The sequence below is a fragment of the Palaemon carinicauda genome, chromosome 37 (genome assembly GCF_036898095.1).
Source record: "Palaemon carinicauda isolate YSFRI2023 chromosome 37, ASM3689809v2, whole genome shotgun sequence".
NCBI lineage: Eukaryota > Metazoa > Arthropoda > Malacostraca > Decapoda > Palaemonidae > Palaemon > Palaemon carinicauda.
In genome coordinates, this window is record NC_090761.1 from 51,916,849 (window position 1) to 51,933,338 (window position 16,490).

The 16,490-nt window shown below is 34.5% G+C and overlaps 1 protein-coding gene across 1 annotated transcript; it reads right to left on the bottom strand.

The window, feature by feature from the left end:
• Window positions 1-2,084: 2,084 nt before the first annotated feature.
• LOC137629100 (uncharacterized) lies at window positions 2,085-14,930 on the bottom strand. The gene is made up of 5 exons (XM_068360369.1): window positions 14,697-14,930; window positions 10,600-10,941; window positions 3,134-3,175; window positions 2,633-2,883; window positions 2,085-2,501 (listed from the first exon to the last, which is right to left on the bottom strand). The coding sequence occupies exons 2-5, from the start codon at window positions 10,787-10,789 to the stop codon at window positions 2,181-2,183; spliced, it is 804 nt and encodes a 267-aa protein (XP_068216470.1). The 5' UTR covers window positions 10,790-10,941; window positions 14,697-14,930; the 3' UTR covers window positions 2,085-2,180.
• Window positions 14,931-16,490: the final 1,560 nt, after the last annotated feature.

Genomic DNA, 16,490 nt, shown 5'->3' on the forward strand with positions numbered 1-16,490 from the left:
TCGACCTAAAGTCAGTGGAAGACCATGGTACAGAGACTATGGCACTACCCAAGACTAGAGAACAATGGTTTGATGTGGGAGTTTCCCTCTTCTAGAAGAGCTGGTTACCATAGCTAAAGAGTCTCTTCTACCCTTGCCAAGAAGAAAGTAGCCACTGAACAATTACAGTACAGTAGTTAACCCCTTGAGAGAAGAACTGTTTGGTAATCTCAGTGTTGTCAAATGTATGAGGACAGTCGGAGAAATCACGGCCACCTATACCTCAGGTTCGGAGGACACGCAAACCTACGGTGCTGTTTTCTTTGCTAGATCCACGATTGCATTCATTTACGGGGGCAGATTTTAGCAGTGTGCCCGCATACTGCGGGCTCTGCATCTATGACCACACAAAATCTAATTAGACAGAAGGGCTGTACTTTCCTGTCGATAGAAGAGAATTTTCCCCTATGATTGCCTCATGCTCGCTAACCTTCTAATGCAAATTACAGGTGACCTTAAATAAAAAACGGAGACCGATACTAACGTTGCCCCATCAGCTGTCAAGCACGCTCCGGTTTTGCTCTTCTAGACTGGAACAACACCTGAATATGCCAGGACACAGGAGTAAGTAGTTAGGCCCAAAACCTCTAGGGAGGTTAACATTTCATGGCAGGAACCAGGTATGGCTTCAGTCAAGTTAGACCAGAGAATGCATAAGCTTCATCGGTAAGTGATCCCTCCAGCGTAGGACATGTTGCTGCATTGAACACGTAAGGGTTCTAGGTCTCATAGGGAGATCTTATTGGGAGATCTCATTTGTAGACGAGTTCAAGCTCTCCCCAATCGAATCAGAAGGTCTCCCTCCTCTGCTTAATGTTCAAAGTAGAAACAGGAATCTTCCAAGTTGCTTCCTTTGAAGGATCAAGATTCAGAGTTTGGGAGAACCAGAGATTCCACCACAAGTATTCTAGCCTCTTTGGTGGAAAAATCCTTTGCCAGGGAAAGTAAAGAATTGGAGTACAATCCCTAAGGACTTGGCCTTTAAGCTTTTGGACAATCCTACGTTACGTGAGGAACCCTAGATCTCAGAGGCTGCTGCTTCCCTATTCCGCGATGCCGAAGAAAGTCCATCTAGACCTTACTCACCACTTAGAAGAGACAAGCGTAGCTTGTGCATACATTGGTCATAGACCTACTTTATGCCAACCGAGCACAGTGTCATAGATGGAGGATACCTGTACTAGAATACTTCTCAGAGGATTCGGGCACGTTGGTTGGCGTCCTTCCTTAACCTGCTTGCCAAAGTCTCCTGACACCGAGGAAGGAAAGTCAGAATCTACCTGTATGCAGGTATTATCTTGTGTGAGGGAAGTCAGTGGTCTCAAATAGGCCCCCTTTCCCCCCCGAACGGGAGGAAGGTAGTCATTGATAGACTATGTTGAGTCCCCTGACCCAATAGATCTTGACTAAAGTTGCCTCAGCGTATACTAGCAGCTGAAGCCTTAGACAAAGTCAATGCCCAGGTGTCTGCTAAGTAAGACTTTAAGAGTAAGTTTAAGGTACAGATATTGTCTGACAGTCGCAAATGCAAGGTGAGGATAATGAACACACTTATGATTGCAAGGTCAAAGGGGGCAATTATTTGTTTCATACATGGAAAAGTGGGTCACAAATCGTACCACTGATTTGTAGAAAGGAGAAGAAAAGAAAACAAGCTTGGAATCCAACCACTGGTATCAAACTTGCAAATCCTGTATGCATGACATAAAATACAGTACTATAGGAAGAATTATTCTGTTCAAGTTGTGTTTAAGTGTAACTGTCATGAGGTAGATAATCAGGGTGAGAATTACCAGTATTATGCAAGATCTCATAATTTTGCCGTTAGAACCAGCTGTAATAAGCTGAACCCAATTTGTAGAAATACACACACTTGTATTTGACTGAGATGATGATACACACATCATTAATGATAAATCCAACTTTGTGAATATTTTAGGTAAATTTTAAACACAAATGACAATGGAACTTGCAAATAGTAGCAGAACTGCAGGTGTATATCTACGGATTTATATGGCCTTTACTGAATAAGTTGAAATAATTGTATTTAAATAAGAGTTTGTTGGTTGTATAATGCTATCTTTATTTGATATAACACATTTCTTTCTGGTTACGTGATGTATGACTTAAACTTAGGTGGATCACATCCTCGTCGTGGTATTTTCTTCTGAAGCTTGATAGTCCTCTGAAGGCAGTGTAGTATGGAGAGTATTTGTGGAGATCCCATGGTCTAGTGTTTCTGTTGAAGCACTCGTGGTATTGTTTGCTGTTGTCATGTCAATGGTGGAAGTTGACAGAGCAAGATTGTCATATCCATGAGATCCAATTTCATTTCCTTCTTCAGGACAAGAGGATTCAGACGGCTCTCTCATTCTCCGGCTTGAAGGCCGAACTAGTAGGCTTGTATCATTTGGGGCTGATTGTGATATGGATGATGTTCTTATGTGAATGCTGCTATCACTCTGTAAAGATCCAGGATTTTAATATTTACATGGAAGGAAATAGATTTGCATACAGGATAGTTTTCACACGTTACACATTCTACATGCATTTTTTTAGTAACTATTTTTGACGGAGTGTACCAATTTCTTACCTGCTTATCGGCAATTCTGCTAATTGTTAAGCTGTCAGGAGCACTGATACAGTTTTTCGTTGGTGCGATAGCTTTAGAAGAGTCGGTGATTTTCTTCTTACAGAAGAGAACAGGAAGCTCAAGCTTTGGAATATTGTCAGCCCCTTGCACGAATATCACAACCATCACCAGTAGCATAAGTATTACCACACTAAGTTGTACTCCAGTCGTTGCTTTAAGCTCTGATATGGATGACTCCATGGCTGCTATTCCTTTGAGATAGGATAGGCAAAAGAGATTATTACTTTGGAGGTTACCAGTAGGATTCAATTTAGATTTCTGGTCTCGCCAGAATGCGAAATCACAATAGGTCAGAAACTTTTGTTTATTAGAGCTTTTCTCAAAATTTACCCTTGACGGACTGCATTTTAAAATATTATTGTGGGATTATCAGTACAATATTGTGGACAAGCAATTAGAAATGTAAGAAAACTATTTTAGATAAGATTATACTCTACTTACGTTCCGGGATGGACTGGGCATTCGGGTCAAAACGACCAAGTTCTGAAAAACGAAGAAAATTATTATTATTATTATTATTATTATTATTATTATTATTATTATTATTATTATTACCCAAGGGCTCCAACAGGGAAAAATAGCCCAGTGAAGAAAGGAAACAAGGAAATAAACTAGAGGAAAAATAGTGAAGTAAAAAAACATTTTAAGGACATTATCTCTCTCCCCATGGTTATTTCTTTAAATATTTTTATAGCAGGGTGTTTGCTAGTTGTAGGATAGATTGAATCTGGAAAAGAACTTAACTGTGTTTAAAACTTGTATTTTAATGGAGCAAGACTTGGATGGAATACTTTACTGAGGTCATGAATAGGAGATATATGGGGAATAATTTGACTTGATATACCTAAAGCTGAGAAAGACCTTGATGTGGCCATGAATGAATTCAGTGTGTTTGCAGGAAGTCAAAGGTATCATTAAAAAACTCAGATGAAAAGCCCCTGGATATTATTATTATTACTAGCCAAGCTACAACCCTAGTTGGAAAATCAGAATGCTATAAGCCAAGGGCTCCAACAGGGAAAAATAACCTAGTGAGGAAAGGAAATAAGGAAATAAATAAAATATATGGAAATAAATAAAATATATGGAAATAAATAAAATATATGAAAAGAAATTAAATATTTTAAGAGCAGTAACAACATTAAAACAATAAAATATTTTAAGAAGAGTAACATCATTAAAACAGATCTTTCATATATAAACTACAAAGAGAGACTTATGTCAGTCTGTTCAACATACATCGTTTGCTGCAAGTTTGAACTTTTGAATTTCTACTGACTCAACTATCCGATTAGGAAAATCATTCTACAATTTGGTCTCATCTAGAATAAAACTTCTAGAATAGTGTAGTATTGAGTCTCATGATGGAGAAAGCATGACTATTAGAATTAGCTGCATACATAGTATTACGAGCAGGGTGGGAGGATACAAAGGAATAACTGCTGAGATGATATTGGCCGAAATGAAATGGTAAAAGTTGCACTGACCAAATTTGAATTTTTAGACGATGTACAACAATGTGTAGAAAATAGAAATCCACTTTTGATTGCATCTGTGGACTAAGAAAAGCCTTTAAAAGTGTGCACCGACCAATTTGGTAGTCCTGCGTGATTATGTAGTTCCTCTTAAACATATAAATTTAATCAAGTCTCTTCATGAGCATAGCAAGTGCAAAGTTAATGTTAGTGGAGTCCTATTAAACGTATTTCCTGTGAACAGCGAAGTACTCCAAGGGAATGTGTTGTCACCTATGCTCTTTATCCTTCTCATTGATTTTGAAATACGTAGAACATTTGGGGATGGTGGAGACAGATTAGAGAGAATTGGAAATAGGAAATTAGCTGACCTAGAGTATGCTGATGATGCTGTCCTAATTCATTAGCAGGACGCCACAGGATTTGCAATGCTTGCTTACCAGAATGTATGAAATATCACAGGAGTTTGGACTCAAGATAAATAAAGGAAAGACTGAGATTATGAGACGGAATATGCAATGGAAGATGAAGTATCATTGACAGAAGAAAGGACTGAGATAGAATCACTTAAATATTTATGAAGTAATTATCTGTAATACAGGGTCTTGAGAATTGGATCAATGAAAGATTGAGAAAACAAAAACAAACCGGACAATGGCTAGTTTAAGTAAAATTTTAGAATCAAATCGCCTGAAATTAACATAAAAATCAGACTATTCATCAGTTTAGTGATATCTGTGTTAAAGTATGGACACGAGTCATGGTATGACAATGGAACAATATATAAGAGATTTTGTAGATTTGAGAACAAAGCCCTCGGAAGAATATTAGGAGTTAAATGGCAGGACAGGATTAGAAATTAAACTATAAGAGAGATTACTTGAGTGTTGTATGGATGAGATCATGGTGTGGGGCAGATGGAGATGGCTTGTGCATGCTATTCGCGCTCCCCAATAGTGATTACTTCATTAAACTTTTAACAAGGCTCCACAAGGCACTAGAAGATTTGGAAGACCCAGGCCTACATGGCTAAGGGCTGTGAAGTGTGAAGTAGGGGATGTTGAATTTTAAAACATTCATCAATAAACAACCATTATCTTGATCTAATAGTAAGCGAGCAATACACATTGTGAAATGTTAAATAGTCCCGAATGAACAATATAAAACGACCTGGGAGGTCCTGTAGAGAGAAGGGTTCCCCTGCTGTACAGGACCACATAAGCACCCCTTAAAGTAAAGTGAAGTAAGTTTTAAGGCCTTCCCCTAGGGAAATCAGGTTATTGTTTATCCGGAAACGTTCAGCTAGCAAAATGATGTCAACTCTAGCATGGTTAAAATTTACTAAAGATGCAATGTGTTGAGAATAAGAGGTATGGTGTAGTAGACCACAGGATTCTGATAACTGAATGCAAGTGTTAAGGCTGTCATATAAAATATAACTTCGTCACTCGTCATTCAATTTTCCTCTCGCAGTTACACTATCACACAGGCAGGCTCACTGCTCATTTAGCTTGAGACAATACCGGTGTTCCACTAGATATTCTTAATTTCGACACCTATCATTTTGTTAGTTGTATTCTGTGTGGCTTGCAACTGTACCAAGAGTTTGTGTTATTGACAGGCCGCACTTTAACACCTGGAAAGTTATAGGCCACTTAGAAAATAAGAAGACTGCATAGATTTTTTTTTTTTATTTGAAATTGGACCAATTATCTCACGAAAGAAATTATACCTGTATTTCAGTAATTGACTAGATAAAATGGGAAACTTATTTTGTATTAATCCCGGTTTTGATCATGATTAATCGTAATAAAGTATTACGGTGATATTTTTAACAGAACAGTGGCTTATTGCCTCCCAGTCCCCCATGTTTGGCCATAACACACACACACACACGAATATAGCTGTATGTATATATATGTGTATAAATATGCATTATATACATATATATATATATATATATATATATATATAATATATATATATATATATATATATATATATATATATATATATATATATATATACTGTATATATTAGTTTTCAGAAATCTCTTGATTGCTGTCTAGACGTTCCTATGTATGACCTTGATTTTACTGCGGCCTTTGTTTGCGCCAATTTCGAACTAAACCGATGGGAGTAGGTAGGCCTTTATGTAGCATTACTGTGTTGAATGTTCAAGTAATAGATTGCATAGAAGTTTTAAAGAAAAGGAGTCTCATTTTGGGCAAAATTGGCAAAGGGACTGCTATTTCTCAAAAGAGGTATTTGGGGTTGCCTTTCTTCGTAGGTTTTCACATTGATTATAGGCATGTAATATCTAATGTTCCACTGGGCAGTGTTCTCGGCCCATTGCTTTTACTATAATATACTGTACACATATGTTTTGGCTTTTAGACAAGTTTGTTACATATACAGGTGATGCTATTCTCTGCATCAATTTCATCCCCAGGTTGTAGTTTTCCTATTGTTCCGCCATTAGTGAGTAACCTTGACTCCACTAAACTGAATCTAGAATCGAGCCAAGTGTGTCCGTATGAGAGAGAGAGAGAGAGAGAGAGAGAGAGAGAGAGAGAGAGAGAGAGAGGAGAGAGAGAGAGAGAGAGAGTTTGTATCTACCAGTATGTACAGTATGTGGTAAACTTCTACCTGGTGCAGTGTTGATCAAAGTTAGTAGCAGTATTGTATTGCACTATCTTGATTTGATATCTTTCTAATGTTCTAGATTTTTTTTTCTCAGATGTTACAAGTTGTTAGTAAATTTTTATATAAAGCATCATCGTCATAAATTTTATCCACAGCTTTTACACAAATAATTATAATATTTTATATTACCGTGTACGTAACTTATGAATTAGTCTCCATTGAAGACTTATATTTGGTTGAACTGAACAAGGACCAGAAATTAGAAATAAATAGATACATTAGCTGTGCTATAACTATTTTACTGTAACTAGGACTAAGAGTCTCATTTGGAATGTGAAATTCACCAATAAAATTACAAAGATATTGAATGATCTAGCACACAAATCTTGCACCCGATTACGATGTAATAGATTATAGTTGGGTATTATTTTCACCGGGGTGCAATATATCGATGATGATTATTATTATTATTATTATTATTATTATTATTATTATTATTATTATTATTATTATTATTATTATTATTATCAATATCATCATCATCATCATCTTTATTGTTATTATCTTTATTATTATTGTTGTTGTTGTCATTATTTCTCGGAAGTAAACCCTCTTTTAAGCAGGTTTCAATAGATTTTATGGCTGCCTCAGTGGCATTTATCTTGTAATTAAGTTTCTCAATCACTCGGATTTTTCGTTTGTCATTATTATTATTATTATTATTATTATTATTATTATTATTATTATTATTACTAATAAAGTTACAACCCTACTTGGAAAAGCAATAACATTTTTATTAATTTCGTAAATCGAGTAGCAAATATTATTATTATTATTATTATTATTATTATTATTATTATTATTATTATTATTTTAATTGTTATGGTTATTGCTTTTTTCCAGTATTATTGAATGAATATTACAGCAAAAACATATTTTTCGTTATATAGACAAACATATTTACAGGTCTTCAGTGTACTTTAATTAAGCGTCTCATTCTAGTTTTGGCAGTGAGTGCGTCAAACACAGCCTTCGGAAAAATGTTGCAACTCTTAACCAAGGTCTAAAGATTCTACTCGTAACTGTTCCGGGCGGCAAAGGGTAGTCGCCGTGATATGCAACTGGGCGACCTTCTGTAGTGCGTACTTTTTGCTCTACTTGAAGGGCTGCTTTTCTGGTCCTGTATATCAAGGGAACTCCTACTCATCTATAGGACATTCGCAGTCATCTTATCATATGCATTCAACATTTCACGCCGTATATTGCTTTTATTGCCCAAAAAAGCCGAAAAACAAGGAAATTGAAAAACAATCTTATATTGTGATCTGGTTGTAGACGAAGAAACATAAGAGCCACTGAATATTGTCAAATTGATATATAGAACAGTTCACCTCCCTTGAAGATCAAATTTTGAGAGTTTAAACGTTTAAAGGCCGCTCATGAATGGCAGAGGCCTTAGCAAGAAGGAAAATGCCCCAGAGACTGACCATATAGACATATGATCAGCGCCTAAGCCCCCTCTCTTCCCAAGCTAGGAACAAGAAGGGCCAGGCAATGGCACATGATGACTCGGGAGATAGACCAATAGGCTCCCCCCAAAACCCCCATCCTTAGTTCACAAGGATGGTGAGATGGCAGCGACCAAAGGAACTAATGAGTTTGAGCGGGACTCGAACCCCAGTGTGGCGTTCATCAGTCAGGGACGTTACCACATCGAAAATTATTATGTGATTTATTTTAAAGTGTAATATCAAATGTAATGTAGAACTTCACCTAAAATAAATCCAATTATTTCATTGCACAACAACAGCAGAATTCTTAATGGCATCAACCAGGGTCCGGGTAGGTAGAAAAAAAAAGAAAAGAGCAATTTGCGAAAGGTTGCCATTCATATGTGGTTGTTTTTGCTTCCAAGCTAACATCGTTTACCGCCCCATATCTTTTTCAGTAACCCAAAAACCATCTCTGTCAAACTGTTCGTAACGAGTCAGTCATTTTTAGCATCGAGACAACACTAGAGCGGAAATTCTTGTGCTTCTTGTTCCACGGAAAACGCAGGAAGGCGAAACTGTCTACCTGCATGAGTCACCTGTCGCTTCTTTGTTAGATAGGCCACCCGCCCCCACTTGGTGCTATCTTACAGTATTGTCTCACCATCATTAGTTTTAATTTCTCCACGCTTGCGCGCGCGCACACATATGTATATGATATATAAAACGCGTGTATGTTATTTGAGCCTGTATATATATATATATATATATAGGCTATGTTATTTGAGCCTGTATATATATATATATATATATGTTATTTGAGCCTGTATATATGTATGTTTGTATGTATATATATTTATACATATATATACTGTATATATACTATGTGTTATTTGAGACTGTATGCATATATATATATATATATATATGCATTTATAATATATACATGCACACTTAAATAACAAGAGGGGTTGGTCCGAGAAAAGGCATCCGCATTAATCACTGACAAACTTTTATGGCAATGGTGATTCAGATAATCCCCGTTTAGAATTGTTTTTCTATGTATACACTGAAGAAAATCTCTTTGACTGCACAATGAAACCGACCCACACAGTGTCTTTCATCCATTATCTTGAATGCATTCTTTCACTTCTGGATTTACCAATTTCACTTGCACAAAATGATCGTGTGAGGAATGAGACTAGAATTATGAGCAGTAGAATAGCTTGCAGTTATAAGCCGTGTTAAGAAAGCATGGGATCGATTGTCCATTGGTTGGCCGTATATTAGATTTAGTATGTGACTTATTCCCAATGCCTTTCTTGTTCCTTAGATGGTGTGTGTGTATATATATATATATATATATATGTATATATATATATGTATATATATGTATATGTATATATATGTATATATATTTATATGTATATATATGTATATATATTTATATGTATATATATGTATATATATTTATATGTATATATATGTATATATATATTTATATGTATATATATGTATATATATATTTATATGTATATATATGTATATATATATTTATATGTATATATATGTATATATATATTTATATGTATATATATGTATATATATATTTATATGTATATATATGTATATATATATTTATATGTATATATATGTATATATATATTTATATGTATATATATGTATATATATTTATATGTATATATATGTATATATATTTATATGTATATATATGTATATATATTTATATGTATATATATGTATATATATTTATATGTATATATATGTATATATATTTATATATATATATATATTTATATATATATATATATATATATATATTTATATATATATATATATTTATATGTATATATATGTATATATATGTATATGTATATATATGTATATATATTTATATGTATATATATTTATATGTATATATATGTATATATATTTATATGTATATATATGTATATATATTTATATGTATATATATGTATATATATTTATATGTATATATATGTATATATATTTATATGTATATATATGTATATATATTTATATGTATATATATGTATATATATGTATATGTATATATATGTATATATATTTATATGTATATATATATATATATATATATATATATTACAGAATCCTAGACAGTAATAAGGGCTCATTATAAAATAAAATTTGAATCATTCTGAAGAACCATAGCTATTAATGTCCGACAGAGACATAATACTAACAATAATGTTCTTCCTACTCACGTATTCTTGACAAATAGACAATCACTTACCGCGTTCCGGGCAGATGCACCTCTGGCATCTTTGTGGCTGATATTTTTCGGGCTTGTCCGGGTCGCAGTTTTCCCTGCAGGTGATGACGTAGCATAGATTTGCCATAGGCACGGCTTCGACTGTTGCTAAAATGGCGAAGGCGAACAGTGTAAAGGAGCATGTTGCAGCCCCGAAGAGACACGATTTCATACTGTTGGGCGATTTATTGTGCTGGAGGATTTTAGACTTTCGTTTTTGTTAAATGTAAAATTTCTACGTAAGCTTGATGGCAGGTTCCCTCTAGTATTACAAAGGCTCCGGTTTCGCGGCACCGGTAAAGCAGGAGTAAACTTGTGACGATCCTGAAAGAGATAAAGAAAGATGGAAAATTAACTCTTGTGCATTCATAAATGCAAAAAAAGATTAGAATACACATTAAGTTATTTCCCCGAACAGGGAGTGACAGGCGAATATACAGCACACTCAAACAGGAAGGAAAAATTATATAAAAGTGTCATTATCATTGTTAGGTTCGTATTATTGATGGTTGAATCGTAGATGACCCCCAATTGCATAAAAATCGAGTGTTAGCCTTTTCGAACACCGATGCAGTTGTGTTCATCAAGCTGTGATTGAACATCGTGCACGCACTGCATGTTCAACTCTACTTGTTCACGGCTTGGCTCTTCCCTTTAATTGCCTCCTTATTACAGCAGTGATTCTTATTTAGCGCGTTTTAGGCCTTCCTCTTTATAAACACTTTTTCATGCACTCTTCGTCCCCAACACTTTTCAAAAGAGTAAACAGTATCTCAAACCACACATCCATCCTTTCATTTGCTGAAACATTTTCCTTATTATTTCTATCTTTCAACATTGTTCCCTTCAGAGTTCTTTTTCTTCCAAATATACTACACAAATATTTGATCTAAACAGCTTAATCTTATTTTTTTTTTTCATACAACAACCATACTTCTCTTGTACATGGGAGGGTTCTCAACGTGTTATTTCTACATTCATAAATTGAATCATTTCTACATTCATAAATTGAATCATTTCTACATTCATAAATTGAATCCCATTGCCCTGTGCCTTTCAGTTCTTCAAGCTTTTTCTAATGTTCTTTTATCAACGAATGATCTAAAAAAAATACTCCCCTCTATTTTCTCTTACCAAAATATGCTTAAGATATTCTTCCACAGGAATAATATTTCTCCGACAATGAAATTCCTTTCTAAACACTTTACCACAAGTCTATTGTCATTTACTCCATCCCTACTCACAACCCCATTTTTTAATTCATTTAAATCACCCAGCACCACCACCTTCCTTTATTATCCAAACCTAGCCAGTCACAGATTCATTTCCCAGGCGAATTTTCTGTTTTACTATTATTATTTTCAATTTATGAACCATATAGGTGTGTACTGTGTGTGTGCGTAATTGCTCTACATAACTACTGTGTTTACTTTATATGACAAAGTTTAATTAAATTTTCTTGTAAATATAGAGAACAATATATAGCCTACACACACACACACACACACACATATATATATATATATATATATGTGTGTGTGTGTGTATGTGTGTGTGTCTGTACTTTACCATATTCAGTGTAATATGTGTGTGTGTATGTGTGTACTTTACCATATTCAATTTAACATGTATAAGGGTTAATGCCAAAAGGCTTTACCCTTTCGCCATAACCTGCCCTTGTATTGATCACACCCAACGTTGCTTAACTAACCTGATTTTACGACATTACATAAAAACACCTTTCAAGTAAATGCCAACATTTCAAGAAATTTTTGGTCGCCTATTTGGTTAAAATTCGGAAATATACTTATTCCTTATGTGAAATTGATATTGCGCATTCTTCTTGCCTTCTCGTTCTAGAGTGGGTCAGACTTTCTCCTTTTTCTGACCTAGGAACAGTAACGGTTTGAAATAGTCGTGCATGGGCGTGCATGTTCTAATGCCAGTTATCGCCGAATTTATTTTTCATCGGGTTTTGAATTTAAAGAAGGTTTTGAATCGTGTTTAGAATTTGGAACAGTTGGAATATGAAAATTAAGAATTTATTCAAGTGATTAGAAAGCTATTTTACAACAATTATTCCTCTTTTGTTTGTGTAAAACTCAACTGTTCGGGGCATCTTGTTTGTTTGGAAATATTCCTCTGTTTATGTAAACTCAAATGTTTGGAGCATCTTATGTAAAGAAGGTTTCGAATTGGAGAAGATTTGAAATTTATTCAAGTGATTGGAGACTATTTTATAATATTTATACCCCTTCGTTTATGTAAACTAAACTTTGGAGCCTCTTATTTAAAGAAAAATTTGTATTTATCAAAGTGATTAGAGACTATTTTACAATATTTACTCCTGTTTGTTTACTATGTAAACTCAACTGTTTGGGACATCGTGTTGATTGAATAAACGCCATAATTCGGGTTTTTTGTTGGAGGTCATCACAGCCCAGTTGGTTCTTTTAATTCTTCAGTTAAAGATTGTAGCTGTCTGGAATAACCAGTTCTGCTCTGACCACATTCTAGTGGGTATGCTGGAAGCATTTAGATAATATTGTTTACTTTTATTGACCACCACGCGATTCCTCACTGTAGATACGAGTTTTCATCATAAACCTAAATGACTATTCCTACGAATTATTGTTGTGTCAGGCGATTCGATTTCCAAATTCTACTTAACCTATCCATTGACTGATATTTTGTTCAATCTTAAATTAAAGCCACACACACACACACACACATATATATATATATATATATATACATATATATATATATATATATGTATATATATATACATATATATATATATATATATATTTGTGTGTGTATATATATATATATATATATACATAATATATATATACATATATATATATATGTATATATATATATATATGTGTGTTTATATATATCATGTATATGTATGTGCCCTTTATCATATTCAGTTTAACATGCATGAGGGTTAATTCCAAAAGGCTTTACCCTTTCGTTTAACCAGCCTTTCTACCGATCTTTTCCAACCAAGAGTTTTATAACTAACTACACATAGAACACGTTTGAAATGTGTTGATGCGAAATCAGTCTGTATCTGGATAGGTCCAGTTTATAGTAAAAGTGCTGGCAGGAGAGTGGGTATCATAGGTGTCAAGGAAATAGAAATTGTTGGCAGTTGAGAGTACGTGTGGCTGTTAACAAAGATCATACACAAGATGGGTAGTCTACGTAAGTTCGTTTCTTGCCATACGTCATTGTTTTTTTTTTTTACTACGAAAAATCAACAAACACTCTCGTCTTGCAATATGTTATTATGGTTTTTTTTACTACGAAAAATCAACAAATTCTCTCTCTCTCTCTCTCTCTCTCTCTCTCTCTCTCTCTGACACTCAAGGTTGGAGAATGATTTAGAACTGGACTTTGCGAGGAAAGTTTAAACAGAGAGAGAGAGAGAGAGAGAGAGAGAGAGAGAGAGAGAGAGAGGTTATTTGTCTTGGTTGATGCAAACTTTTAGATATCACCTTGTTACTTCACCAATGTTTTTATGGATAAATTTGTTTATCTATGAAGTGAAACCCCCCCATACACGACTAGTATAGAAAATATCATAAAACCGCTTTGAATAGCACATCACAATAATCATAGCGTGACCAATTTTTTTTTTTTTTTTTTTTTTTTTGCATAATCTGTGGGCGGACATAGCTTTCCAGTAATACGCCCTTGATAAAGAGCGGGTTAATGCTGCACAATGTGTGATGGGTGGGAAAGTACGTTCCTGGAAGAACGTAGTATCAGAGCCAAATTTAGCTGTTCGTAAGATTTTCTCGATTTTTACCTCACTGAAACTTATTCTTGATGGTTTTTTTTTTTGTTACACATTAATTTCTAATATTTCACCAACACTTATTGTATTTTATCATTACACACCCAGTTTTTCTTTACAGTTTTTTCTTGTAAACTCAAACCTAGTTTTTCTTTACAGTTTTTTTTCCTGTAAACTGTTCATTCTTAACACTTTTACTATTACATATTATAGTCTTCATTATGCAAAACATCTCAAACATGTTGATGCTAGTAAATGTAGTACTTACTTTTTGCTTGACACCGGGATTTTATCTGATAGACCAATAAACTTTGATCACATAAATTGTTTCACGTAACAGTAATTCCAATAGTTTCGATCGGTTGCTGCACTGATAGTATATCCAAAATTTTTATACCGCAGATATATCCCCTCCCACTCGTGTCAGACGCTTACTGGGGCTTTGCGAGAGCCGAGAGGTAGAGACAGGTATACTCCGTAGACAGAAACTTCCCTGACTAACCCAACTCACCTGCCCGAGGCCACCTGATCCCGGTCTCCGCCTCTCGTGTTACCGTCAAGTTTCAGGAATTCCCCAGCGAATATAACGGCAATTTAGGACGACATAGAATCTTAATTAGTTATATGCATATTTTTTATAGTTGTGTGGCCAATATATGAGAATATCCTTCGTTCTATAACGCAATGGACCACGAAACTAAGTTTCACGAAAAGTTGCGGTAATTGCAGTTAAACATCTGACGTCACGATTGTTAGTCATCACGTCCGGACTCCAGGGGTTTCACTTTCACGCATCTTAAGTTCAATTTCTTTCTGTCTATCAGTTCATGATCCCGAGGATAACTATCTTAGCAATTGTGATGTATCTTAACGAGAGTAAGAAAATTTCTCTGTTTTTAAGATTTTAACAAATTCCTATTTATCACAGATTTTATCATCTCAATTTACTTATTTTTTATCTATTATATCTATAATATATGTTATTTTATTTATTTATTAACTTTAATATAAATATGTCTTCGCGAATTTAATCGGGCCAGCTTGACTCATTGAGCTGGTTAATCTCTTCCACATTAATAATAATGGAATAACTAATCTTGTCTATGAATTTATTCGCATTTCTGTTGTTGCTTCGCATGAATCATCTCCTTTCCATGTTTGCCAAGAATGATATTCAGGTTATTTTTATTTAACTCGTGCATACTGTAGTTTGGTAACCCCTTTTGCCTTTTCTTGTCTAGGATTATTTACTCGTAGTTATCCTCTCCGTTTTCTACGGGCTGCATAATTGCAAGAGCCCGTACTTAGCCAGAAGATCAAGCAATCTACAATAACAATCCTTTCCGCTTCCATCATGTTTATAGAGATCTGAGTTCGTAACGTCACAACGGGTAGACTCATCAGGTAGTAAATCTTAAGTAATAGATTGTAAAGAGTTGTTGATGGTCACTGTAGTGAGTATAGGAATGTAATATTTGGTGTTCATCAGGGTACTGTTCCTGGGCCATTACTTTTCATACTATATACACGTAACATGTGGTTTGACCTATAAAACAAGCTCGTTGCATTTGCAGATGATGCTACTCTCTTTGCATCAATTCCATCTCTTGAGAGAAGATCTGGAGTTGCTGAATCCCTTAATAGAGATTTAGCTAAAGTTAGTGCATGGTGCAAATTATGGGGTATGAAGTTGAATCCTAACAAAACTGAAAGTATGATTGTAAGTAGGTCAAGGATAGTGGCTCCTCAACATCCGCATCTCAGCATTGATAATGTTTATTTAACTTTTAAAATTTTAGGTGTGATTATTGACAGCAAATTTACTTTTGAGAAACCCATTGCGACTGTCTCTTCTTTAGTTGCACCAAAAATTGGCTTATTGAGATGTTTTTTCTTTTTTTTTGTGATCAAGCCAAGCTATTTTGAAGAAGTGTTTAAATTTTACATTTTTTTAGTATTGTTCTCGTGTCTGGTCTTCAATTGCTGAGTCTCATCTTCATTTGTTGGACAGGAACTTAAGGGCTATGAAATTCCTGATCTAGATATTAATCTGGCACTGTTG

Coding starts and splice junctions, on each gene's coding strand:
- LOC137629100 (XM_068360369.1), bottom strand. CDS start 10,789: ATGAAATCGTGTCTCTTCGGGGCTGCAACATGCTCCTTTACACTGTTC. Junction 3,176..10,599: donor GTGCATCTGCCCGGAACGCG/GTAAGTGATTGT, acceptor TTCGTTTTTCAG/AACTTGGTCGTTTTGACCCG. Junction 2,502..2,632: donor GCAGAATTGCCGATAAGCAG/GTAAGAAATTGG, acceptor GGATCTTTACAG/AGTGATAGCAGCATTCACAT.